The sequence below is a fragment of the Macadamia integrifolia genome, unplaced genomic scaffold, assembly GCF_013358625.1.
Source record: "Macadamia integrifolia cultivar HAES 741 unplaced genomic scaffold, SCU_Mint_v3 scaffold711, whole genome shotgun sequence".
Lineage (NCBI taxonomy): Eukaryota > Viridiplantae > Streptophyta > Magnoliopsida > Proteales > Proteaceae > Macadamia > Macadamia integrifolia.
Genome location: NW_024870520.1, coordinates 325965 through 353664, shown reverse-complemented (window position 1 = coordinate 353664; position 27700 = coordinate 325965). Strand labels below are relative to the sequence as shown.

The 27700-nt window shown below is 38.5% G+C and overlaps 1 protein-coding gene across 1 annotated transcript; it reads right to left on the bottom strand.

Annotated features, from left to right (window-relative positions):
* Nucleotides 1–488: 488 nt before the first annotated feature.
* On the bottom strand, nt 489–27066 carry LOC122069787 (protein VTE6, chloroplastic). The gene is made up of 5 exons (XM_042633877.1): nt 26562–27066; nt 26179–26432; nt 11931–12054; nt 1166–1270; nt 489–873 (listed from the first exon to the last, which is right to left on the bottom strand). The coding sequence occupies exons 1-5, from the start codon at nt 26946–26948 to the stop codon at nt 778–780; spliced, it is 966 nt and encodes a 321-aa protein (XP_042489811.1). The 5' UTR covers nt 26949–27066; the 3' UTR covers nt 489–777.
* Between the last annotated feature and the right edge of the window lie 634 nt (nt 27067–27700).

Below are 27700 nucleotides of genomic sequence, written 5' to 3'. Positions count from 1 at the left end.
AGGGGCAGTCTTCCCTGATTCTTCAGGTTCATTTATTGCGGCTAAGTGCAAAGCCGGTTCCAGCTTTTCAGAAATGTTTGGCTACGGCAGAAGCAATGAGGAATGCTCTTTCTCTGGGCCCTCAGTCTCCTGATCTCCTATCTGGTAGTATCATCAGATTGTCACCCGGTGAATTTGGTGTTGCAACGTTTGGAGTGCTCCATTGATCAGGCAGCAAGATCTATTGTTGATGTAATCTACTCATGCTCTGTATTTTCTTCCATTGCTTTTTAGCATGTTCATCGAGAGACTGTTGGAAAGGCTTTTACCCCTTAGCAAAGGGCGCCTCCAGCTTCATTGTCTCAGGCTTGGTGGCTGTGGCCACCATTAGTTCTTCTTGTTCCCTTCTGTATCTGTTTACCGGGGTCTCCTGTGCTCTTTTCATTTGATAAGAGGAAAATACAAAGCAGACTACCGTATATTGAATCCTATTACTAGAGAGAATCATATTTCCAAATATAAATAAATCAGAAAAAAAAATTGCATTGCTCTCTTCAACCTCTTCTGTATTCCCCAATCTCAACTTCCATGAGATACAACAATTATTTTCCTAGAGAATTTTCTAAAATCTCTTTTGAAAGAATTCCATATGCCTTTTTCTCTGCTTCACCATCTAGTAGATTACAGCAGTATAAATAATGTAATAAATATTCAGGACTGATGGCAGAGAAAAAATCAGATGCCTGTGCTTCAAAGGAACTAACTGGCATTGATGAATCAAGTTATTTTGCCGATAACTTAGTGATGCCAATTCCTAAGCATCAGCTGTTGCATCAAGATGGCCAAAACACTGCCAATAGAAATGTTAATTACATTAACAGCGTCATTATTGAGCTGCAAAACAGAGTGGAAAGAAGGTTAGTCAGCGGCATTGATGATACACAAAATGTTCATAATCTGAAAGGCAAAGAAAGGGATGGATGGGATGAGAAACCCACACGAGGAGTAAATGAAAGGCATAGATATAATAAACTGTAAATAAAGTGGGGACCAGATGAATGATGTTCATCAGATGAGTAAAGAGAGGGAAGGGCCATAGAAATGTAGAGGACAAAGTCAACAACGCCACAAGAGAGAACAAGCCGCCAAACCGTTCAATTAGTTTATTACTGCAAAAATTGCCTACCCATCGAAATCCTTCCTTATCTTGCAGTACAGCACCTATTACACTCTCCCCAAGATTTGCAATTTGGGAAGCCATCACACAAATTACAGCTTCAGGTACATTTATCTGTCATAGAAGGATAGCCTGTTTAGTAAATCAGTTGAAGCAACCTAGTCTTAAAACACAATAAGGGAACAACGGAATTACCTATGTAGGACATTTCAGGGGCAATGATAAATTCACAGATACAAAATACACACATAAAAATCAAAATAGACACTAATCATGGTAACTCGAAACATTTGCACCTTTCAGGTGAAAAAGCTTGTCACTTTACAGATTACCCATGTGAAATTACCTATTTGATAAGTTATTCATATATCTATACTAAAGCCTCGTTCATCTATGTGAAAGAACAAACCATAATTACAGAAAACAGAAAGAAATGTACTGAATAACTATCTGCACAAGTTGAAATTGAGGCAGAGATGTTAGCAGCAAGGAAAACTGTAACAATCACATGTACCACACATGCCTTCCCACTCCTGACCTAACCATGCTTATGCATCAGCAGAAATTTATCAGAAAAGTTAAAGGGTCAGAAAAGGATTAAAGTCCTATCAATGTACAAGATTGAACCCTCTTTTTACATTTTAGTTCTTTTTTCCTTTCCTTGTCAGTGTGGATTGGGAGGATTGACTAACAGATTAGGCTCTGTAGCCAGGAATTTATGCCATGTGCAAAATTATTAGACTGGGATTTGGTCGGTTCTGGTCGTCCCCATTCAGTCTTACCAGGCCAAGAAGAGCCTGACCAATTAATGAAGAGTGCACAATAATAGAATCACGAATTGTGAATTAAATCTCCAAAAATTTGAACCGAAAAAACCTAGCAGCATAAATGAATACCAAGTCCAGTTGCAGGTTACTAGAATTATAACAGAGGCTTTCAGAATACACAAGGTCTGACCTAAAGGGGTTGTTAGAAGTATGCCATGAGGAGGAGTCATGGACAGCTGTTTAGTGGAGGCCACAACTCCCCCTTAGGGGTATTTTGGCCTGGTTATGTTAGAAGATTAGAAGTTAGTTTTATTTCCATTTTTGTGTTCTCATTCCCAGTAGGACTATGTAATTGTCAGCTTATATACTTTAATAGGACAGCCTCAATCACAACGATTGGGACACTCTCTCTATCTCTCTATTTACATGGTATCAGAGCTTGGTCCCTAAACAAGCACATCGATGATTGCTATCCTTGGATTACTGGTAACAGTCCCATCTTCTTCTACTTGGCTCTTACTGGTTCTTCTTAAGGGAACCACAACTTCTTAGAGGGGGTGGTTTCATCCCCTGGTTTGCTGATTTGTGAATGGAGGTTTGATTTATGTTTGATCAATCAAATGTTCTGAAGAATCAACTCATGGTACTGTTTTGAGTGAATACTGGTTGGGTTCCATGGTTTGAGGATTAAATTGCTCAAGTAAAAGAAATCGAGTGGAACTGTCGGGGTTTTGGCTCTCTGCCAAAATTGATTTTGGCTATATCTATCAAGTGTGATCGCTATTTAGAAAATCCTTTTAGGGGTTTATCAAGCATCCTATCAGGGACATAAACACAACAAAACAAGGAACAGAAAAAGTATACAAGGAAAGCAAAGGAGATGAACACAACAAAACAACTTAGAAAAATCCCACCTAAATTGGGTCAGCTACATGGCTTATTGCCCTCCAATCAGCTTTATTTGAGGTCATACCTGGGACAAGACCTAAACTATGCATGTCTTTCCTCATTACTTCTCCTATGGTCATTTTAGGCCAGCCCCTAACTATTTTAGTTCCTTCAATATGAATCAGATCACTCCTCCTTGCTAGAGCATCCCAAGGCCTTCGTTGAACATGGTAATGCCACCTCAAATGACTTTCTCAAAGCTTATCTCGGATCAAGGCAACTCCAAAATCAGCTCTAATATGGTCATTCTTTACTTTATCCTTACTAGTTTTTCCGCACATCCATCTCAACATCCTCATCTCTGTTACACATAGCTTATCTATATGACACTTCTTAACTGCCCAACATCTTGCCCTATACATCAGAACCGATCGTACGACAATCCTATAAAATTTTCCTTCAACTTTTAAATGAATACGTTTCACACAACACTCTGGATGCACCTCTCCACTTCATCCATCCCAGTTAATTCTATGTGAAACCTCATCCTCTATGTCGCCTTATTTATGATTGACCCTAGGTATCTGAGTTTGTTGACTAATCTCTGATTACTGAAGTTCCATACCTATGTAGGACCAACTCCACACTGTTAACACTAATTTATGTTTTCTATTTGACCCTAAAATTTCCACCCAAAAAAAAAAAAAAAGAAACCATGGAATTTACTATTTTACCCTTACTTCCTTTACTGGTTTATGCATTACTGAGTACTGGTTATATGATCTGATCTGCCATTGATTTCTGATCTATATACAAAATTGATTGATAAATTCAAACTCTAATTCTGAGTTCTGTCTGACTTCTGAAATTACTGCTTTGCACTTTTCCTACTAGTACTAGGATTGACCTAGATCTTCTGATTTACATATTCCATTGATCTCATGATTTCAGCAAGTATTCTGTCTCTGAGTTACTGAACTCTATCGGAGTTATAGGATCATTCAACCATCTGATTTTATGTCATTGATAATCTCCCCAAATAATGATTTTATTCTCTATGAAAATAGTTAAAGCATCGCCTATGCGCCATGATGGCTACAAAGTTTTTTTGGGGACCTAGGCACCGCCTTATTGTATTGAATGCCTTGGTATTTTTATTATTATATATAAGATTAAATGCCTCTTCTAATGTTTTTGAGTGGGTTTGTGCAGAATGTATGGGATCATGCCTTTGAATTAAAAAAACAAACGAAAGAAAGGGAGAAGAAAATTTCATCGTGGGACGAAGGAACCATAGTCGGAACACTTCTCTAGTACCTCGGCGGTGCCTCTCCAATTGCCTTGGCCAACAGGTAAATCTTCGTTGTCTTCTTCTTCAAAGAAGAATTTTTTTTTTCTCCCTTCACTTTCTTCTCCATCTACCTTCTTCTTCTCTGTTTTTTTTTCCCCCTCCCCTCATTGTTTGGAGGGAGACGCTGAAGGCACTGAGATGCGATGGATATAAAATCAATTGTGAACTCTGTGTACTCCACCAAAATCGGGGTCCCTCTGGCCAGGAAGCTCTAAAAACCGACTCCTAAGCCTCACTTATATCTCTCTGTCCCACATTTCCTTTGAAGAGTTTACACCTCAACACACATAATCAAAGAAAAGACCAAACAGGGGAAACTCACCATTCACAGATTCGATCCATTATATTAAATAACAATCAATATCATCTCCATGGGGCTCCACTTACTTCCTCAGTCAATTGGTTGCTTTACCTAAATTCTTTGGCTTTAATATAATGGTGAAAAATATTATTAAAAAAAAAAAAATTACAGTGCCACCTCCTGAGGTATGCCACTTTTAACGAAACACCCCATGCATTACTGACAATTAAGCCTGGACCCCCATCAGTCTCTGTTAAGTGTGAATCTGAATTGACTATCTTACCCTTTTTCCTAAAACACATGTTTCCTTCTTCTTCCCCAAATCAAAGAACAGTACCGTTGCCCTATCTCCTTCCTTCGAACTGCAAATCATCGACCTCTCCAACGACAAGCGGCAACGCCCAACTGAAACTACCCTAACCCAACAATGGCAGAGTGTTGAGGTTCTGAGCTGTTGATAAGATTCATGGATCTTGATTGATTGCAGAAGGACTGCATTCCTTTAGAATCAGTTACTCAAGAAGTGGGCAATCGGAAATTAAAAATTCACGGGTATATTTGCTGATATTAACGTCTCTGAGTATGAGAATTTGAAGGAAACCAAAACCAGAGAAATCGGGAGGAAGGGTAAGAACACAGTCGCTGAGGTCTAAATGGGTTAGTGATTCATTGGTGAATAAAAAATTGTGGTAATTCAAATGGTTTATGCTCATCAAAATCAACTTCTCCTCTAATGTTGTAATGATCACGTCTATGGCAGAAGTCCAGATGAAGCTCCTTCATGTTCTTTCTCGTAGCAAATCCCATCCAATTCACTGCATCCGACTGAAATAGATCATTGAAATCGAAGCAAATACTAAATCTCTCGAACTTCTTACCAACATGGATATTAAGATCCCTGAAGTCTGGGAATTAGGAACTAGGAAGATGAAGCTACAGTATATTCATAGTTAGTATGTCTTTCATCTTTTATTTTCTCTAAATTTCTTTGAATCGGTATATGGTATTGAAATCTGATGAATATAGTGGCTTCTGTTTGAAGAGCATCCAAGCTTGCTATGTTGGAGAACGGAGGCTAGGTTAAGAAAATCAAAATTGATGTTTGGTTTGAATATTGATTTGCTAAACCCTAATTTCAATCAAGAAAGAGAAGAAGAGGGGGTTTTTAGGGGTGTAGCATGTGGTGGGAAGTACGAACAATGATCGTCTAAGGTATGCTGGACGTCGAGGAGGTACAAACAATGATCATCGGAGTTTTGAAACTCTTAGTCGGTGGTCGCTGGAGAGAGGGATAGGCATGGTGCAAAGGATTTACAGGTTGAACGTTGGAGAGGATGGATTTTCTTTGTTTTGGGAAGAAGGAAAACGAAAGAGAAAAGAGAGATATAGCACATGATCAGGCAAAGGGCATATTTGGTAGTTGGGATTTTATGAGGGGATTTTGGTATTTAAAAAAAATAGATAGCTGATGTCATACCTTAAGGTATATTCTCTAACAGAGACTGGCGGTAGGGGGTCTGGGTCTAATTGTCAATAATGCAAGGAGTATTTCGTTAAAAGTGGCACACCTCAAGGGGTGGCACTGTAAATTTCCCTAGAAAGAGATGACTAAGAGAAAAGAGAAAAGAGAGTACAGCTGGTGGGTGATATTTACCCAATTGTGCACATGTCCCCTTTTCCAACCAGCAATCTCAAGAATGCCTCTGTGTGTCGTGTGACCCCTCTTCTCCTTCGCTCTAACAACCTTACAATTCGAGTGTGTTTTAACAAAAACAATTATATTATATTCTATAATATATATATATTCTAGTTGAACTTGTTTGAAAGGTTTTAAGTATCTTTCTGCATTATCTGATACATATCGTATCTTTAATGTACTGATACAATACCTAAGAAAATATGGTATTAGCATATGTAAGAAACCTCATCCTCTATATAAAATCAATTAAATGCACTTGTCTCGTCATACTTTATTCTCCCTTCCATACATGATATACTTTACATATTACTTATTTATAGTGATTAAACTATATTTTGCATATACACTAAACATTTCCATACGTTTCTTGATTTTTCCATACATATCTTTAGCATATCTCTGATACAATACGTCTCTTAAAATCACCATATGATAAGATACCTGATATCGATACTTTAAACCTTGCATGTTTGTCTATTGGTATCAGCAACACCAGCCAATCATGTTGGTACAGTGGGTTCCCCAAACCCATTATTCGGGAAAAAAAAAAGCTTGTCATAGCAGCTCAAACCTCTAATTGGGAAATAGGATTTCTTTCTGAACAAAAGCTTTGATTGGACCGAGGTTCATGCAGAGAGAGAATCGGAACTTATATAGTCCACCATAGAGGACTTTGCAATGAAGTGTTGTGTCCATGAACCCCACCATATGGTTTATGCCCATTTGGGTTTGAGAAATGGGAACGAAATTGTATGTCCGTATCCATATTTTGAAATCGTTCATGCATGCTTAGGTTGCCTAGGCACCTCCCAGTGGCCGCTTTATCACCAAAGCCTTAATAAGGTTCTCCAACACTTGAGTCGCCTAGCGTTTTGAAAACTATGGTGAAAAGATCTTGTTTTGGTACTTGTTTGATTATTCAAATTTAATACTAAATTAATAAGCCTCTCTTCCTACTTCAACTTGATAGGGGTCAATACCAAAATTCCCTTTCTCATGCGAGATAATGAATTAGTAACTGCATCCAATCCCCCAATGTGTGGATTCTATTTCATGGGAACTTGATGAGTCAATCTGTGTGCAAATCGATAGCCTTTATCTCCCTGATAGATCCCTATTATAGGCAGGGCTATCGCAGGAAGAAGCCCAGCGCCCAAAGGGTCTACAATCGACCTCTAAGTGAGGCCCATTTTATGTAATAATCAGCCTATCGGTTTAGGTCACTCAAGTATTCTATTAAATATCTTTTATGTTATTTTGGGCCATTGATTGTAAGTCATATTAAGGCCTATCATCCAAAGTCCTAGTCTTAGTCTTAGTCTATTTCTAGTCCTAGTTGCAATAGGAGTGGTTAGTCCTAGTTGGAAACTAACTCTTATTAGCTCCTAGACCTATTATGGTTGTAATTCTGCCCTCTTTAAATAGAGGAGCTTATGCACACTTATTTCGCAGATTTGAATAAAGAAAATTACAGCCAATTGCTTAGAACAGCCGGGATAGCTGTGGGTGAGAAGCTCAGGCCGAGATAGCCACTCCTCCCCCACATTCCCTTGTTTCTTCTTTGATTCAGCTTTCGGTTTTATCATTAAGTTACTGCTGTTTATGTTTACTACTGCTGAAAGTATTAAGAAAGCTCAGATCTGTCCAAGCTACAAAACCAGAATCGATTCTCTCTCCTGGATCAGATTACAAGTAAATAACTCCACAACCCCTGGTCAGAATCCTCTCAACTTTTTAGGTTTGTGTCCCCTCCCTAGGGACTGCTATCGACCAAGGTTTGAGCTCCATCTGAGCTCTAATCGTAGGAGCCCCCCTCCATTTACTGGGCCTGCGCAGGAGATTTTCTCTCTCCTGGCCGATTGGGTGTTTTTGGGTTTTCTCTTGTGGATTGCTGGTTTATCTGTAAGGGTTGTTTCTTAATTGGACTTCTTTGTTCTAAGGGGTATTTATATTGTACTGTTGGGTTCATAATTTGTGGGGGTTAGTTTCTTTAATCTATTCCTACATTACTCCCTCTATCAGTTTGTTAAAAATTCAGATCCTATTTTTTCAGGAAAGAGATACCTTCTTTTTTTTCTCTCATTATTATTTTTCTTCACACATCAACCACCCTTTCTCTCTCCTATTTTCAACCTTATGTCATTATTATTCTGACAATTAACAAGTCCTCAAAAGCCTGATATGATGAGGTTACAGATCTGGGAGAACCAGGCCTTGAACCACTTCTCAGAAAATCTGGCAAATCTGAGATCGATGAGGGAAACTAAGTCTTATAATCAACAACAATGGATGATCTTCAAGCATGGTTCGAGAACTCGAGTGAAACATGCGAAATTTCGCATTTTGCGTAGGTATCGACCCAGGTCGAAATGAAACCTTAGGGGATTTTAAAAAATCACCTGTTTCGACCTGATTTCAACAGGTTTCGACCATGTTTCCCATGTTTCAACCGAAACATGGAAATTTCGACCTTCTCTTGTGCATTTTTTGGTTGAAACATGGGAAATTTCGACCTTCTCTTGTGCATTGTTTGGTTGAAACATGGGAAATTTCGACCTTCTCTTGTGCATTTTTTCTCCCAAGTGTGGGAAACTTGGGGAAACAATGGAGATTTTCATTTTTTGGCACTTATGTATGCCAGATATCATTCAAGTAAATGATTTCATTTACTTAAGATATTATTCATAAATAAGGAAATACCCACTATTTGAATCCAATAAAAATAGTTTAAAAATCAAATCCCTAAAGGATAAAAAATCAACCCCCCAATCTAAGAACAAAAACTGGATTTTTGTTATAGGGGCGATTTTCAACTTTTAAATGCTGGGGATATGTTAAAACATTGCTAAAACCCAAAAGTCCGGTAAAATAATCTTTTATTTTGATATCTCTAAAATTATTTTCATTCAGACGATTTTAACAACATTCGCGCACTTTAAAATAAGTTTGACTAGAGCATAACTATGTCATTACAACTCAGATTTAAGTAATCTTAGACTTGTTGGAAAGCTGATTTTATGTTATACCTAATACAAAAAGTCTCATGTAAAACTAAAAATCATTTGACCAATCAGACTTATTATAGAACAATAGCATTTCTCTAAATGTTGATTCTTTATAACTTAATGTGACTTAATGTTGATTTTTTATGATTTGATGTGGCTAAATGTTGATTTTAATGACTTGATGTGGCTTAATGTTGATTTTTTATAATATAAGGTATATATAGCTTACTACATAATGTTGGAAAAGATAACATGCGTGCCTTGAGGGTAATGAGTCACTACTTGGATGGAGCTGCCTAGACACTCTACTTGGAATTGAGTCACTACTTTCAAATATTGAGTAATTAAGTCACTACTGTTCAGTGTTGATAGATAACTGTTGATGATGTAATATTTTTTATCTATTTTGGATCATTTGGATTATGTCTTATGTTTTCATGTAGATTGTAGAATATATATAATCATTATGTAGTGAAGTTTCAGAATTTAAGCCAACAAGTCAGCGTAATGATTATCGAACCTTTGGTTCACCACACAAGTAAGACTTTGTGTTTTTTTTATGAAACGAATGAAGCAAATGTGTTAGAAATGTTTAAAATAGGTTGTACACAAAAAATCAGACAAAAAAAAAACATTGTTTGGGAGTCGAAACCTAAGTTTCCACCATACCAGAAAAAATTTTCTGCTGTCCTCGAAATTTCCCAAGTTTCCACCGAAATTTCGGTCTCCCCAGAGGTCAAAACCTAGTCGAAACCCGATACCGTGAACCTTGTCTTCAAGTAGATTCTGTAGACCTCCAATAAGAGTAATATCACTCTGATTTAATAGCAAAAAGAATAGAGAAAGAGGAGAGAAGAGAATCGATGGGTAGATGTGGGTGGGGGTAGGTTATCTCAGCCTTGGGCCCCTCACCCTTAGCAATATCAGCTGTTGAATTGAACCTTTCTTAGGCTACATACTTGCAAACAAGTAGCAAAACTTTGTTAAATTCCATTGTGTGAATTCTCACAAGTAAGGGCCTATATATAGCTTGGCCTAAGCTTCACAATAGCAGATCGAATGTATCTACTATGAAAGAGATTGATCAACTACTTGTGGGTTACAACTATTGCCCAGGTAAGAGTACAACCAATAGTACTTTAATGAACTGAAATAGAGGTAGACAATAGAAAGGAGGAGGTTAGACGATTAAATCTGACCTGCCATGATGAACCAGAAGGAAAAAAGTTGAACAGGGAGGGAGGAGAGGAGTGAACAAAACATCTTTGGCTCCAAATGTTACGGTAACAGCTAATCAATTTCTTTTCATTCCGTAATTCCAAAAACTGCGAACTAATGAAGGATTACATATATATATAAAGTCTATTCCATAGTTGTCAAGGCATCGCCTAAGCATCGACTAGGCATTGCCTAGGCATCCAGGCAGCCTAGCAACACTTATTTATGTCAAATACCATTTAAGTAAATGATTTATTTACTTAAAATATTTTTCATAAATAAGCAAATACCCCTCTTATTTGAATCCAATAAAAATATTTTAAAAATCAAATTCCAAAAGAACAAAAAGTCAACCCCCCAAGTCCAAGAGCAAAAAACTGGATTTTTGTTGTGAGGACAATTTTCAACTTTCAATTGCTTGGGTTATTCTCAATTATAAAAGTTTCATAAATCTCATCACAATAAAACATTATTAAAAAACAAAAGTGTCGTAAAATAATCTTTTGTTTTGACGTCCATAAAATTATTTTCATACGGGTAATCTTAACAACATTGGCACTTTAAAATAAGTTTGACCAGAAGGTCTAGAACATAACTTTTTCATTACGATTTAGATTTAAGTAATCTTAGACTAGTTGGAAAGCTGGTTCTGTGCTCTACTTAATACATAAGGTCTCATGTAAAAATAAAATAATTTCTATGCTCTACCTAACACAAAAAGTCTCATGTAAAAATCTAATAATTTGACCAATCAAACTTATTACAGAACAAGAACATTTCTCTAAATGTTGATTTTTTATGACTTGATGTGACTTAATTTAATTTTTTTATGACTTGATGTGTCTTAATGTTGATTTTTTATGACTAGATGTGGCTTAATGTTGATTTTGATGATACAAGGTATATGTAGCATGCTAAATAATGTTAGAACAAGGAAAATAAAAAATAAGTCCTAGGCTCCTTGGTCACTTAGGAGGGCGCCATGCCTTCTAAACAGTTAGGCATCCCACCACCGCCTTGGATCGCCTTGTCGCCTTCCCAAGTATGGTCTATTCGAAGTTGTGATTGACATAAAACAGAGTTCAAAGTTAATTTGGACTCTTACGTAGCTAACAAACAGAGTTAATGTTAATTAAAATAAATTAAATTTGACTAAATATAACCCCTATCTAAACCTGTGTGTAACTGTATCAATTTTCTTATAAATGTTTGAATTCTATGGATTTGGTTCTTATAAATAATGATAATACCGAATTTGAGGCAACATGAGCTCAATGTGAAGCTCATGCTGAAAATAAACTCCCATGGGAGAAGGGATGAAGGAGGCTTTACAACATTGACAAAACTAAATTTTAAAATTCAAGGATGTTTTGGTTTCTTCCAGATATAGAAGCATTGAATTTTGTTCCATTATTATTTTCCATTAGAGTTCTTAAAAAGATTTTAACATGGGAAACAAGAGAAACCAAACAATGGAAAAGAGTTCAAACCAAAAGAGGAAACAAATGCAGAGAATGGGTAATTTCCCACAGTACTGAACTGTACCTTGCCCATGACACAGCCAACGGATGCCAGGAGAATTGAAGCTAGAAGTCCAGCAATGGTTCCCTCCACGCTCACAGCCCCTTCTGTTCCTCTAGGAACTACCTTAAATGTTGTAACAAGATACCTGTTCTTGAAGCACCAATCCGAAACATTCAGATGCTGTGGTATCCAATTTTATCAGAGATTTTGCACTCCCATAAAATGTGTTCTTTCAGTCAAGTCGGTAGAATTTCAGAAAAAGGAAAAGTAAAGAAAATAATGAGAAATTGAGGCATGTTCATTACACAAAACTTCCATTTCTAGAGTGTTCTTGTGCTATAAAAGTGACCTCTTAGGTGAACTATCAAAATTAAGAGCTTCAATTGTATAACATACTTTTTTTTTTGGCCATTTTAAAATCATCAAGTTTTGCATTAGCAACCCAAAACATGCATATTCATCATTGGAATTATGCCACAAAGGCATGCATCAAGATCTGTGAATCCATCATAACAAATCAAGGATTAAATAGTAGAATGTGCATGGACCTACTTCTCACTGATCCAATATTCAAGGAATTCTAACATTTTAGTTACAAATATGCAGTGAGATCAATCTACCCAATCACTATTGTGGAACAAAACCAATGATTCAATAAGAGAACAGAAAGTAACATGCACAACAGCAATTAGTGATCATGAGATGAATTTTCAACTGAAAAAACAATTACATTGTCAAGAAATATGCAACTGCAAAGGAAAACCAAAAGGGAGTAACAAAAACCTTCTGATTTGACTCAATTGGAGACCAATGCAAAAGTTAGAAAGATAGGCATGATGTCATTGTCTTCAATATGATAAGATTCTTTCTGAAAACCTGGAACAGAAACTCAGCTTCACGAATAATACCCAACTTCAAGTAGCTGTGTACCAAATCCCAATCAACTTTTAAAATATAATATTATTTGCATCTGTTTGTATGAAGTTAAATTTAAAGCACAAAAAAGGAAATAACAAAGATGCTGGAAGAAAGGTCATGGCTAAGACCAGAGGAATCGTATCAACTTCCCCCAAAAAGTGAATATATTATCTAGTCAGTTTCCTTACGATTACAATAATAGGGAATCCAAGAAAAGTGATTTAGTTTGCAAGCCACGGTTTTATGTCTTAAAACAGAAGAAACAGCACACCATATGTTTTTTGGATGTGATGTAGTGTGGTTGGGACCTATTTTCAGGGCTGTTTAGAGTTTGAGAACATGGTGGGACCCCCCAGTTGTGTGTGTGTGTGTGTGTGTGCCTGTGATCAGACATACATCCCACACCCATATCCTACCCATGCTGTGTCGACAGACACACAAGTACTATGGGGAGTTGAAGTATCCATGTAGAACAAACACACACAAAAGTCTACTCCAAATTCCAAAAGCAGCAAGCTTTTTAAATCTCATTTCTTGACTCGCTTACGCCCAATTATTAGTAAGTCGCACTCTAGAACAAGCAAGCACGGGATGAGCCCAATGGAGAGTAAGCTGACTTACAATCAACCACACGCTAGCGCTTAGGAGCTCTCTCTCACCTCCTCCTCTTTTCCCTCCCTCTCTCAGTGGTGCTCCTCTAAACTACCGAGAGCCTCCCTACTACATCTCTTCTCCTTGTCTGGGATCTCAGATCTCCTTTTCCTGACAAGAGTGACCCAACCCTTATTTCTCACCTCATCGATTCAAGCCTTTCACCCTAATCAACTTTTATGTGTTAGGGTTTTCCCTGCTTTTTGCATCGATTATGTTGATGATGCCTTCCAATGGTGTTGTTCACCTGCTATGTGGCCCATAGTTTTTAAGGCGGTAAGACGACGGAGGCATTTGAGGGTCTTTCGGAGCGCCTTAGCGATAAGACGGTTATAAAGCATCGCCTTATCGACTAAAGCGTTCCTGTGTAATTTTTTTATAAAACCAATCTATTTGGCTCAAATCCTAGTTGAATTACTCATAAGTTAAATAAATATTAAAGATTCATATTCATACCAATGTAAGATATTCATCAAGAAAACAAATCAATAAAGTGAATAAACAAAGTTCATCTTGATCAATCATCAATCATATTAACATATAATATAAATACATAATTATGAAACAAAATTATAAATATAAAGAAAATAAGACAAAAAATACAAGTATTTATTATACTATGATGCCAAAATGAATGCCTAAGCCCTAAGGTCATCCACTATATTTTTACTCCCGTCAAAGAGGAATGAAGCTCACGCTTCCGGAGCAAGCTCACCGCTGTCAAAGCAAAATGGTCGCCTGGATCAGCGGTTCTTCCTTGTTCCTTGATTCCTTCTCAAAGCTCTTTCTTAAAACCCTTAACAAAATCCAAACCCTGTTTGTGAATCGTGTTTTTGTTTTGCTTGTTTTGGTTATTTTTTGTGGAGTAAAGCTGATCCCATACATCTCAAGTGTTAACAAAACCATACACCTACCAATAAAAAAATCTATATTTGGAATCTTCATCAAGTAATTTTAAAATGTGTTTAAAAAATAAAAATAAAAAACCCATAAGGCGTCACTTCACATAAGGCGGAGCACTGCCTTACCATCTCTAGACCGCATCAGCACTAAAGCACTGGTAAGGCGACACCTTAGCAGCGCCTTAAAAACTATGATGTGGCCTGAACAAGCTACTTTTCCATCTCTGGTTCCCAAACTAGAGAAAATCGACTTTTCAAGATTTTGAAACCCTTATCAATTTTTCTGGGTTTTCTCCCTGTTTTTTTGTGCTTTAGCTGCCCAAAGTAGTTGCTTTTATCTTGTTTCAGCCGTCTTTGCACCCTATATTGAGTGGTATCCATGTCTACTAGCTCAACTACTTCCATTGGTGGTGACAACTCCAGCACTCTCCCCACATTCCTCCATATGCTATCAAGTTTGATGCATCAACTATCTTATGTGGTCATGCTCGTATTGTATCTCCATCAAATCCCGTGGTTACTATGGTACTTATTGGAACCACAAAGCGGCTTACCACAAGTACTGACACTGATAAATGGGGGTGTGTAAATTCTCTTGTTATGGCTTTACTTGTCAACTCTATGCATCCCCAGATCACTCGTGGCTATCTCCTCCTTGATTCCGCTACAAAGATATGGAAGTCTATACAAGAGATTTACTCCCAGGTGGGAAATGATCTCAATTATTCATGTTGCACCAGATGTTCGGGATCTAAAGAAAAAAAGGGCTAATTATGAATTACGAACTCTGTGGCATGAGTTGGACTTCTTTGAGTATGTTCCCACCACTTCTATTAACATCACCAACTTTCAAAAACAAAAAGATAAGATCAAAGCCTATGACTTCTTGGCAGGGCTGAATATGGAATATGACAAGTTGCGAGCTCAAGTTCTGAGTCGGTCTCCCTTTCCTACCTTGGAGGATATGCGATGATATAACTTGATTACAGCCGTCGTACTACTTTGTTCCCACAGCCTATTGGCATTCACACCGAGAGATCTACTCTTGCTTTTGGCACTCAAACCTATAGCGTAGCCCCACAGTCTGGTGGCTCCTCCACCAGAGCTCCATTGAAGTGTGACTATTATGGTAAGGAGCATCATACCAAGGAGCACTGCTCGAAGCTCAATGGCAACCCGGCTGATACATCTGGCAAAGGTTGTGAAAACAACAACAATCATAACCATATCTCAACTAAATGGGACAGGCCACATGGATCCGATATGGAAAAATAATAAAAAAACGCAACACGAGAATTAAAATGAAGAGAGAAAGGAGATAAGAAAAGAAAATAAAGCAGCAGTCAAAGACGCATCATAGGAGCATCCCTACACGGGATTAGCACACGGGTCCTTGTCCTCCAAAAACTCTATCCGCAGTCATACTCGAATCGAGCCCAACCGTATGCATATCTTTTTTTAAAACTTTTTCAACAGTCAATTTAGGCCTGGCCCAACCTCTTCTGACTCCCTCCAACTGAATCCGGTCACTCTTCCTTATTGGGGCATCCAATGGTCTCTGTTGTACAAGGCCATTCCATCTGAACTGGCCATACAACTTGAATACATATGTCGTACTCGTACTACTTTGCTCCCACAGCCTATTGGCATTCACACCGAGAGATCTACACCTGCTTTTGGCACTCAAACCTATAGGGTAGCCCCACAGTCTGGTGGCTCCTCTACCAGAGCTCCATTGAAGTGTGACTATTGTGGTAAGGAGCATCATACCAAGGAGCACTGCTCGAAGCTTAATGGCAACCCGGCTGATACATCTAACAAAGGTTTTCACAACAACAATCATAACCTTATCTCAACTAAATGGGATAGGCCATATGGATCTGATATGTAAAAATAATAAAAAGACACAACACAAGAGAATTAAAATGAAGAGAGAAAGGAGATAAGAAAAGAAAATAAAGCAGTAGTCAAAGACGCATCATAGGAGCATCCCTACAAGGGGTCAGCACACGATTCCTTGTCCTCCACAAAACTTTATCCACAGTCATACTCAAATCGAGCCCAACCATATGCATATCTTTTCTTATCACTTTTTCAACAGTTAATTTAGGCTTGCCCCAACCTCTTCTAGCTCCCTCCAACTGAATCCGGTCACTCTTACATATTGGAGCATCCAATGGTCTCCGTTGTACGTGGCCATACCATCCGAACCGACTCTCGCGGCACTTGTCCTAGATTGGTGCAACCCCCGATTGGTTTCTAGTACCCTCATTCCTTACTCTATCTATCCCACGGTTCGAGATGAGATCTCGTTTTTTAAATTTAGCAAGAGAAGATCACAAGCAAGGTGCAAAAACCACATGATCACAGCGAGATCTAGCCTCTCTACTTTTTTGAAGAAAAAACACTAAGGAGCAAGAATTTGGGTGCTTTTGCATGAAGATCTCCATTCATACACTCTTTGAAGCTTAAAGATTAGAGAATATTACCTCCTCATCCATATTTGGAGTTACTTTTCTTCTCAAAAACCATTTTAGATAAAAAAAATAAATCTTCTCAAACCCATTTTTTCATGGAAACATCATCAACACTTATAGGTTAACATTGGTTTTTTATGTGATGCATATCACTGATCTATAAATTCATGGAGGAAAATAAATTTTTCTGTTTTTAAATTATATTTATGTTTTCATTTTTCTGTTTCAATAAATGAAGCATACTGACCTTTTGTTGTTATATAGCTTATCTTATGTCATTTCAAATTTTTAATGTATGTTAATGTAACTCATCAGTCATCAATGTTAATAATCAATTAAGTAATTATTTATGATCACTAAGGTTTATAGTATCGGTTTGTATCATACCGTACGTATCGGCCCTTACCGATACGATATATGAAATTTTTAAAACCCTTTTGTATCAATATATATCCTATGATACATACCGATACACACCGATATACCACCGATACGATACACACCAATATGTACCGATACTCTATGAAAAATTTTAAATCAAAGTGAAATGTACGTTTCAATATGTATCAGTACGTATCGATGCGTATCGGTATGTATCGACTGATACACACTGATACGATACGATACGTACCAATACGGTCATAAAATGGCTAAGATTTTTCAGAAAAACACAATTTTTTAGGTGTTTTTGTTCCAAAGTTGCTGCCAACCATTTTTCTCTCTAACTAAAATGGAAATCAAGGTTGGGAACAAGAATTTTACATTTATAAGACAGCTACAAACCTTAGATTTTTAGTGCGATACTCTCAATTTAGTGTTTATGCATAATACATGTTATATATAGTTTTTTTTTTAACTTTTTTTTACACAAAAGTGTATAAAAAAGTGTTTCATATCCATTTATGTGCGTATCTTTAGCATATCTTAGCGTATCTCCGATACGATCGATACCCTCCGATACGTATCTTAATTTTGGCCGACCGATACAGCGACCGATACCGATACTTTAATCCTTGGTGATCACTTTTAAATTCTTATGATTATAGTATGTCACATGTTGATTGTGAAATGTGGATTGTGGAACAGAACATACTAGCCTAGGGTCTGAAGAGTCGGAGACTACTTACATAGGGTACGAAGTCAAAGTACCATTTTAAGTTTGATTTTTAAAAAATTGATATTTCCATTGTGTTTAGAATCCTAAAATAGGGTAATACTTAGTTTCAGGGACTACAAAGACCATATGGCCAACGAGACCAACCACCAAGACGACCGCAAAAAAATATATGATCTCCATGAGATCTCGCCAAAATAGGATAAATACCTAGTTTCAGAGACTACAAAGACCATATGGCCACCGAGACCAACCACTGAGACGACCGCGAAAAAACACATGATCTCGGCGAGATCTCACCAAATCTCTTTTATAGATTTGCGAGATGGGGGGCGAGAGCGACATCTTAAACCTTGATCTATCCTAGTCTTGCCACACAACTCTCTCAACATCTTCATCTCCGCTATACTCAGTTCATTCAGATCACTTCTTGATTGCCCAAAATTCCACTCTATATGTCATAGTTGGGAGTATAACTGTGCTATAAAATTTTCCCTTGAGTTTAAGAGGCACTCTTTTTGTCACATAGAACTCCTAACGCACCTTCTCCATTTCATCCATCCCGCTTTAATTCTATGCGCAACATCATCCTCTATATCACCCTTTTTGTTAATGATGGACCTCAGGTATTTAAAATTGTCCCTCTAGCGCCTGTTCCTTTGTTCTGCTTATCATAAGGTCAGATTGGCTAACGGTCGTGAAAAGGGTCATGGTAATTCTAGTTAGGCCAACCATACTGAGGTCCCAAACTCTAACTCTGCACCTAGCATCTCAGCAGCCTCTCTATCATCTGATAAGCTTATTGCCTTCTAGCGTTTTTTGACACGTATGGAGCCCCTAGCATCCGCAACTCCGAGTTCTGCTCATTCCACTCCATCCGGCCTAGGTACCTATTTCTGTGGTCATTAACTTTTGTCCAAAGTACCTCGAGGATTATTGACTCTGGGGCATCAGATCACATGGCAGGTTCTTTGGCTCTTTTCTCTCAATATACTATTGCTCTAGTAACGGTAACGTCAGATTGGCTAACGAGACTCATTCCACTATTTTAGGAAAGGGCTCTTTGAGTTGTAATCCTACCTTATCCCTTTCAATTGTTTTGCATGTTCCATCTTCTCCTACCAACTTATTGTCCATTAGTAGTATTACTTCCAGCCTTAATTGCAAAGTCAAACTTTCCCATCTCATTGTGTTTTTTAGGAATCGGTGATGGGAGCAACGATTGGCTCTGGTAGGATGTGTGGTGGAGCAACGATTTCGCATCTGCCTGATGATGACTCATCTACCGTCTCTGGTCAAGCTCTTCAGACATCTTTAATGTCACCAACCATCTCTGAGTTACTACAATGGCACGATCAATTGGAACATCTTCCTTTGGGAACTTTAGCAAGGCTTTTTCCTTCTTTCAAGCATTATAGTTCGAGTCAGTTTTTTGCAAGGCATGTGTATTACCCAAACAAACTCGAATCACTTATTATGTTTCTGGTAATTAAAGTGCCACTCCTTTTTCATTAATACATTTTGATAATTGGGGTCTATCCCGTTATGTGTTTGTTAATGGTTTTCGGTTGTTTATCTCTTTTAGTGACTATCATTCTCGGACCATTTGGGTTTATATGATGTGAACCAAGGGTCAGACCTTTCATTGCTTTCAGCAGTTTCAATGTATGGTGCGATCCAATTTGGTGCTACTAGTAAGATTCTTCGAAGTGACAAGAGCCATGAATACTTCATTGAATGGTCTTTTCAAACTATCTTTCCGCTCATGTGATGGTCCATCAGACCAATTGTGTCGACACTCCGGCTCCAAATGGTGTTAAGAGTGGAAGAATTGCCATCTTTGTGAGGTAGCACGCTCTCTCATGTTTAAAATGCATGTTCCTTCCCAATAGTGGAGTGACATAGTTCTCACTGCCGCTTTTCTAATCAATCAAATGCCTTCTCGGGTCCTTGACTTCCGCTCTCCTCTGGATCTTCTCCAGGGCTCTTCTGCATTTCCTATTCCTCCCAAAGAATTTGGCTATGTATATATGCTTGTGATCATCATCCTCATGGGAAGTTTGATCCTAATGGTATCCGGTGCATTTTTCTAGGGTACTCTCCCACTTAAAATGGATATCGGTGTTTTCACCCTCCTCGGCATTGGTTCGTGACTATTGATGTTGTCTTTCACAAATCTACGTTTGACTACACTGCTCCACCTCTTCAGGGGGAGTCTTCTTCCACAGTGGAAGATGTGCCGCTTCTTGAACTTGCTATACCACAATATGTTATTCTATCGATGTTCCTTTTCAAGGGAAGACTGACACTCTTACTCCAACTCGGCCTCATCCAGATACACGTGTTTATAGTCACAGACAGAAGACCCAGACCACTGCACATCCAACACCTATTCTACGTCAATCATCTACTCTCGAACATGATCTAGTCCCCTCGGAGCCAAGTAATTCTCTTTCCCCTCCTGTTGATGTTCCAATTGTTAGTATTGACCCTTCTCTTGAGTTGCCTATTGTTGTTCACAAAGGCACTAGGTCTTGTACTTTAATCCTATTGCTAAAATTATTTCTTATGACTCACTTTCTCCTTCCTACAATAGTTTTGTGTCCTCTTTATTCTTTGCGCCTATTCCCCATACTTAACAGTAAGCAAGTGAAGACTCACAATAGCAGGCAGCTATGGTTAAGGAGATATAGGCTCTAAGGAAGAATGACAAATGGGATCTACTGTGCCTTCCCTCATAGAAGAAGACGGTTGTAAGTGGGTTATTACATCCTGTCATGTTAAAGGTTGGGACCTTCAACAATTGGACGTGAAAAATGCATTCCTTTGTGGGGAACCTAAGGAGGACGTGTATATAGACATTCCTCCTGGGTTCACTTGCTTTAAAACACAAAGGAATGTGTGCAATCTGAAGCGTTCATTATATGGGCTGAAGCACTCCCCTCACGCTTGGTTTGGGCGTTTTCACAAGGCTATAATCGCTATTGGATTCTCTCAAGGTAATACCGACCACACTCTGTTCATCAAGAGATCTAGTGGAAAGATTGTCATATTGATCATCTATGTAGATGATATTGTTGTTACAGGTAATGATCTTGCAAAGATTTCTCACCTCAATAAATACCTGGGTGAGGAATTCGAGATTAAAGATCTAAGACAACTCCGTTACTTCTTTGGAATTTGAAGTTGCCAAGTCTTCTCGTGGAATCTCCTTGTCTCAATAAAAGTATGTGCTTGACCTTCTTTCTGAGACAGGTATGATGTGGTGCAAGCCAGCAAATACTCCTATTGAAGCTAATGGTCACCTGGTTAGCAAGGAAGGTGATTCTGTGGACAGGGAGAGATATCAGAGATTAGTTGGGCATTTGATTCATCTTTCTCATACACATCCCGACAGAGCATATGCTGTCAACTTGGTTAGTCAATACACACGTGATCCTTACTCAACACATATAGAAGTTGTGCTGCGCATTCTCTGTTACTTGAAATATGCCCCAAGTCATGGCATCATTTTTTCTCCACATGATCACCTTAGGGTTGAGGTCTTCACAAATGTTGATTGGGAAGGTTCTCCTGACAACTGCAAAGGTTTGCCACTGGTTATGGCACCTTTGTTGGTGGTAACCTTGTTACGTAGAGAAGTAAAAAGCAAACTGTTGTTGCCTGGTCAAGTGCTAAAGTAGAGTTCCATGCTATGGCCCATGGCAGTTGTGAGCTTTTATGGCTTCATGATCTTCTTATAGATTTGGCTGTCCCTGCTACCCTTCCTATGAAGCTATTTTGTGACATCAAATCTAACATCAGCATTGCTCACAACCTTATCCAGCATGATCGAACCAAACACGTGAAAATCGATCAGCATTTCATCTAAGAGAAATTGAATATAGGTCTTGTCACTGTGCCTTTTGTTCGCAGTAGTGAATAATTGGTTGATGTATTTACTAAAGGTTATAGTAGTAAGATGCTTCATCCTATAATTTGCAAGTTGGGCATATGTGATATCTATGCACCAACTTGAGAGGGATTGTTGTAATAATTGGTTTTAGGGATGTTGTTAGAATCCAAATAGGAACTTGAGTTCTTTAGGGGTTTATTGGTCCTCGTAATATTTTAGAACATTCACTCCATTATCATAAATAAAGAAGACTAGTGTCAAGTCAGACACAAGTCATTATTCATCTCAACACCTCTCAACACGTTGAAATATAGCCGCTAATGACATAATGGCTTCATCACTTCTGCTTCGAAAGAATTTAAAGTTGACAAAAGGGAGAGGTACAAGAACATGTGAAACATGCTAGCTTGAGTATCGATGCTTCCAAATTTTCCTCCTTGCTTCTCATCTATGTGCAATTTGTAATTTTAGTAGAGCATACTATATATTTTGAAAAGCTTTAACATTTTTTCCTATCCTAAATGAAACTTCTTTCGTTTATCAATGAAAAATAAAATCTAACTTCTATTTTTAGCTATATAAATCCTCCGAATTTTTAGAATTCTAGGATCCATGCTAAAGGGTTTGGCATCTGTGTTAAAGAGTTTGGCTAAAATTTTTTTTAAATGCCGGCTGCCAACTCACACAAATCCTCCTCCTTTATCCAGTCTTGGGACCCACAACATGAAACATTGGTAGTGAAAAAACCACACATAAACAAACTGTGTAGCTGAAATGAGATGGTGAGATGGAAGAGTGGTAGAACTAGATAGATAAGGAATCAACAAATTAGAGCTAAAATAGGAGTAGCTCCAATACATGATAAGTTGCGAGAAGGTCGTTTGAGGTTGGCATGGACATGTGCAAAACGGAGGCCTATGAATGCTCCAATACAAAGGTGTGATTTGATTCAGATTGAAGGACCTAAAAGAACTAGGGATAGGCGTGAAATGACTCCAGGTGAAATTGTGAGGAAAGGCAGGCATAGCTTAGGACGTGTAACAAGTATGACTTTGAATAGAGTTGATTGGAGTAAAAAAGGATCTGTGTAGCCAACCCTTGTGATAAGGCTTGAGTTAAGGAGTTGAGTGGTCTACATCATCTGTCTTCAGCTTTGGTTCATTATGCTCAGCAGCTCCGACAAGCCTGTCAATCTCTTGCCGGCTAAAATTATGCCAAGAAAGTGCTACTGTACTTTTGATCCTACGTACCCAGAGAATGCTAGGCATTCTCCACTTTCGGATCTTGCAAAAAGAGAGGCTACTTGGGCACCATTTGACAACGTGTCTGTTGTATCTGGACACAGAATTGGCAGAAACATAAATTCACGTTTCTGTTTATTTTTGGGTGTTTGATAAACCTGTTTCTCCATTAAAAAAAAAAAGAGGTGACAGATTTGCAAGAAAAGATGAAAAGAAGCAAATTGCCTTGTATCATTTCATTCCTCAATGAGGTCAAATAAACTCATTGCAACACCAGAATTCAAAGGTAACACCAGAATTAACATTTGCATCAAAAATTCATCCCTTTCCAAGATTCCTTCTCTTCATCAAGATTTAGAAAAGTGATACAGAGTAAGAGCAAAAACAGGGCTAAACAAGTGGAACATTCAGATCAGGACAGATGGGAAGGAAGAATTCTCACACTTCCATATGACCAGATAAATCAAATATTAGGGAGTTTGCTAACACGAAAAAAAAGAATAACTCTCAGATTATTTATATACAATTGGATGGATGTAACAATAACCATCAGATCAATAGTATCTTTCTGAACCTCCCACCATGATAGTTTCAATAATCCAATCAGGTGTTTTAGGGGTTCCGCCAAACGTTGGCTCTTAATCATCTAGAGTGTAAATAAAGCAGAGAGGCCATCTTGAGTTTTCTATTGATTTAACCAGAGTACCATAAGACAGCAACAGTAGATGGAGTACCTCTCTTACACAGTATAAGAAAATGTAATTTTGGCTCTAACCAAAATTTTCCAATTCATCACAGATAATAACTAGAGTTCACCATACAGATCCATTACTCATAAGGAATAATCAGAATTTACATTGCCTTACATCTGTATACCAACAACATGGTCTTTCAGGAGAAAAGAGAAGACGAACAGAGATAGCAAAGTAGAGAAGAGACGGGACTGCTGAAGAGGGTTTGCTGTTTGGATTCCAGAAAACGATTTCCTGCATTCACAAACCTTAAGATTTCAGAAATTTTGAAGAAATCATGCCAAACGGGGGGAATAAAAAAACCCTAAACCTGGGGTAACATACCTCAGCACAGATGTGGGACGAAGGAAACCTGCACCTCACTCGGCTCATCGAAGTTGCTCAAGTTGAAGAAGAAATACCACAACGACTTCAGCGATGGCGTCCTTGGAATCGTTTTGGAAGGTCTACAACAGACTCCTCACCGTGAGATCTAACCTTGTCGGTGGTAAAGGTTATGAGGAGATGAGCAAGGTCCAAGTGAAAAGGGAGAAGGAAGATGCCTGACGAACAGAAGGAAGATGCCTGACGGTCAGAGCTACTGCTGCAGCTTTTCAGAGGCGGAGGTGAAGATCGCAGAGGGGCATGCGAGAGGTGGAGAAGCGTCGGACAGAGGTGGTGGTGGAGATTGCAGAGGTGGAGGTGGAGATCGCAAAGGTGGTGATTGAGCTTGAGAAAAGAAGTGTGAGACACGGGGACTTGGAGCTTTTTTATCGGGTACAAAGCTAAAATCGTGGCCTTCACTCGTTTCCAGAAACGACGAAACCAATATGACTCGTTTCGTCTGGGCCGTTAGTTTACATAAATTTTGATTTCTTATTCTAAAAACAGGTGAAACGAAACACTTTTACCAAACGCTTTTTACCCCGTTTTTCTATTTCTAGGAATAGGAAAACGCAGATAAGAATTTCTGGGAACGTTGTCAAACGGTGCCTTAATATCGTATTGCAACCCAAGAACTTATTAAAAGACACTTCGAACCCCTTTATGCCGTCCTACGAATAACATGAAATAAGTGGCATGACGAGTTTAGGGAAGGTTAGTGGAAACCATTGCACTTCTTGAGAGAGAACCCATCCTTACCATCTAGCTTAAATATTTTGTTTCCAACTCCAATGGATGGCCCCCAATCTAGCCCCGCTCTACTTAGAGTGGGAACTACAGTGAATCTTAGTTTGTGGATAGACTTTGCCATTGTAGTTCCCCACTATAGATTTCTTTTATTTGTCTCTGCTCTTTTTTCCTCATTTCTATTCTTGTGGTATTCATGCCCCTCCCTTTTGATGTACTCCTATTTCCTTTCAACTTAATAAATCTCATCATTATTCAGCACAAAGTTATTACTTATCCACCATGTGGCAAGCCAAGAGGAGCCATAAAAAATTCATGCACTCATAATAACGACAAGGAAATGGGAGAGAGAGAGATAGAGAGAAGAAAGCAAACTCCAAAGTCCAAACTTGCATGTAGTGTATCCCACTTTTTCCAATTGATACCTAATGTATACTCTAAGAGAAAGATGCAAAATAACATTTTTCCCTGTATTTCATTTTTCATCTTACATTTGTTATTTTTCATTTTTCATTTTTCATTCCTCATCTCATTTCTCATCCCTTCATTCCCCTTTTTTGTTTAAACCTCAATTGTCCCAAATTTGTTTGGATCCATGTAGCCACCCCCATTTAACTAGGACAAGGCTGAGTTTGTTGTTGTTGTTGTTGTCATTGTTCATCATCCACACCAATCATCTACTACATAGGCAAGGACCCCACTTTTCTACCAAGCCTTGCATGTAAGTATGTAACTCAGGATAAACAAGAAATCAACAAAACAAGGTCGAACAATACATACTTTGTGGTAGATATACTATCAATCCCAAGGTAACATAATAATAAATGAAGTGTAGGCATATGGAAATGCCACCCCTATAGGTAATTACATTTCTGAAGCATTTTCTCACAAAGACAAAAAACCTTTTTTGGCAATGTTGCCTACCACTTTATGGGCCTACAAATGATCATTTCTTTACCTCAATCTTCCCTTCCAAAATGGGGATAGTAATAACTTAAAAGACCCACCAACAAGGTAACAGGATATGAAAATAAACCATGCTCCATGAATTCGTTCTTAAAATGTCTTCAGAACTCTGATTGTGTTGTGCCTTAGGTCAATTAGTAACTTCTGGTTCATTGACGGGTACAAACATGATAACACTAATATTAAACAAAGAGAACGGCCTTAGATACATGGATGAATCATGAATGAATGAATATTACTTACGTTGTCTTCCCATATGCCTTCCCGACCTCGCTGGAAACCGTATCGCTCAACTTAGTGCAGAAACTCGCCACAAATCCAAGTTGCCACAGTCCAGCAAATGCTGAACCACCGATTCCAAATATTGATAGATAAGCACAAACGCAGCCAGCAGCACTGGAACCGATAACACTGCCAGGGCCTCTCCTTCCTTTCTTCTTCTCAGCCACCCCCTGAGCCTCCTTCTGCGCCATTTTCAATTTTGTCACCGCTGTGCCCTGCAATACACAGCACCTTAACAGATAGAAAACGCAATAATTCACCAAAAAAAGAAAGAAAAATCTGTGCTTCCTCGAATTCCACCAAATTAGGAGAAACATGAAAACCCAGTCATAATTTTCACTTACAACGACAAAATACGTGGCTACTAGCAAAAACCCAGAAGGACCAAAAGCCCGCCATGTCAAAGTACCCAGCAAGAAAGCAGACCCAATTCCTGAAAGTGATAGACCGGAAACGAGAATCGGAGAACCCACTGTGAATATGAGGAGATTACTGAAGAAAGAAGACTTCCATGTTGGGGGTGAGGCATTGATTAAATCAATAACTCCTGAAACAGCTCCCTGAAGCCCTAATTCAGGAACGGCAAGGGGCTTCACACGAAACATCTTAGGAGCACCGGATTTCGGGTCGCACTTACGGGTTGCTGTTGGGAAATTAACCGTATGTGGTGATACGAGTTGCAGGCGTTGGAAAGGTGGAATTATTTGAAAATTTAGAACCGAAGCTGCCATCAAAACTTGTTAAGTATACCTTCTCCAATAGACTGAATCTATACACCTGTGAAAGCGGTCAGCCTAGGCCCTTGGGGCTTCGGGTTTGAAAAACAGGGGAAATTACCAAGATCCACTATGCAAGGGAAAAAATTTTCCAAGTAGGTTTGACAAATATTTTATACCCATAGTTGCCATTTTGAAAAGATTTATTTAAATCCTAAATTAATCATTGCTCGTGCCGCCCAAGGAAAGAATAAAGTTGAACATCCCAAAATACCCTTACTTAATTACAGGATAAGTTTTAAATCTCTCTTTTTTTTTTTTTTTTTTTTTTTAATTCTTTCAATTTTCTATCATGGGACCACCCTCCTCTGTCGCAGAGGACCTCACCATCCCCGGCCTGCAATTCCACGATTCCACCATTGTCTCTACAACGATCGACTCCGGCCCTGAAATAGAGGAATAAAGAAGGATGGGCATTAATCCTTTCTCTACGCATCCTTTTCACCTTGTTGTGACTCTTCAAGGCTGCAAGGGCCTGAGCTTCACATATCGTCTTCTATCCATCGTCTTCTATCCCAATCTCGCTAAAGCATTGATGAGCTCCCCATTCTCACTGTCCAGGACCAACAAAGACGCACCACCTCGACCCATCACGGTATGCAACCCAGTTTGTTGTGAAATTAAGTATGAGAACCCATCAAAAAATCTTAGAAAATCAATGGAAGAAGCATCGTGTGAATTAATCCAGGCCATATTGATGATAATTT

Excerpts from the sequence above, each read along its gene's own strand:
- LOC122069787 (XM_042633877.1), bottom strand. The coding sequence starts at position 26,948 with ATGGCAGCTTCGGTTCTAAATTTTCAAATAATTCCACCTTTCCAACGC. Across the intron at positions 12,055-26,178 it reads AAGGCATATGGGAAGACAAC|GTATCTTGTTACAACATTTA; the intron begins GTAAGTAATATT and ends CTTCAAGAACAG. Across the intron at positions 874-1,165 it reads ATAAGGAAGGATTTCGATGG|CTCAATAATGACGCTGTTAA; the intron begins GTAGGCAATTTT and ends TCTGTTTTGCAG.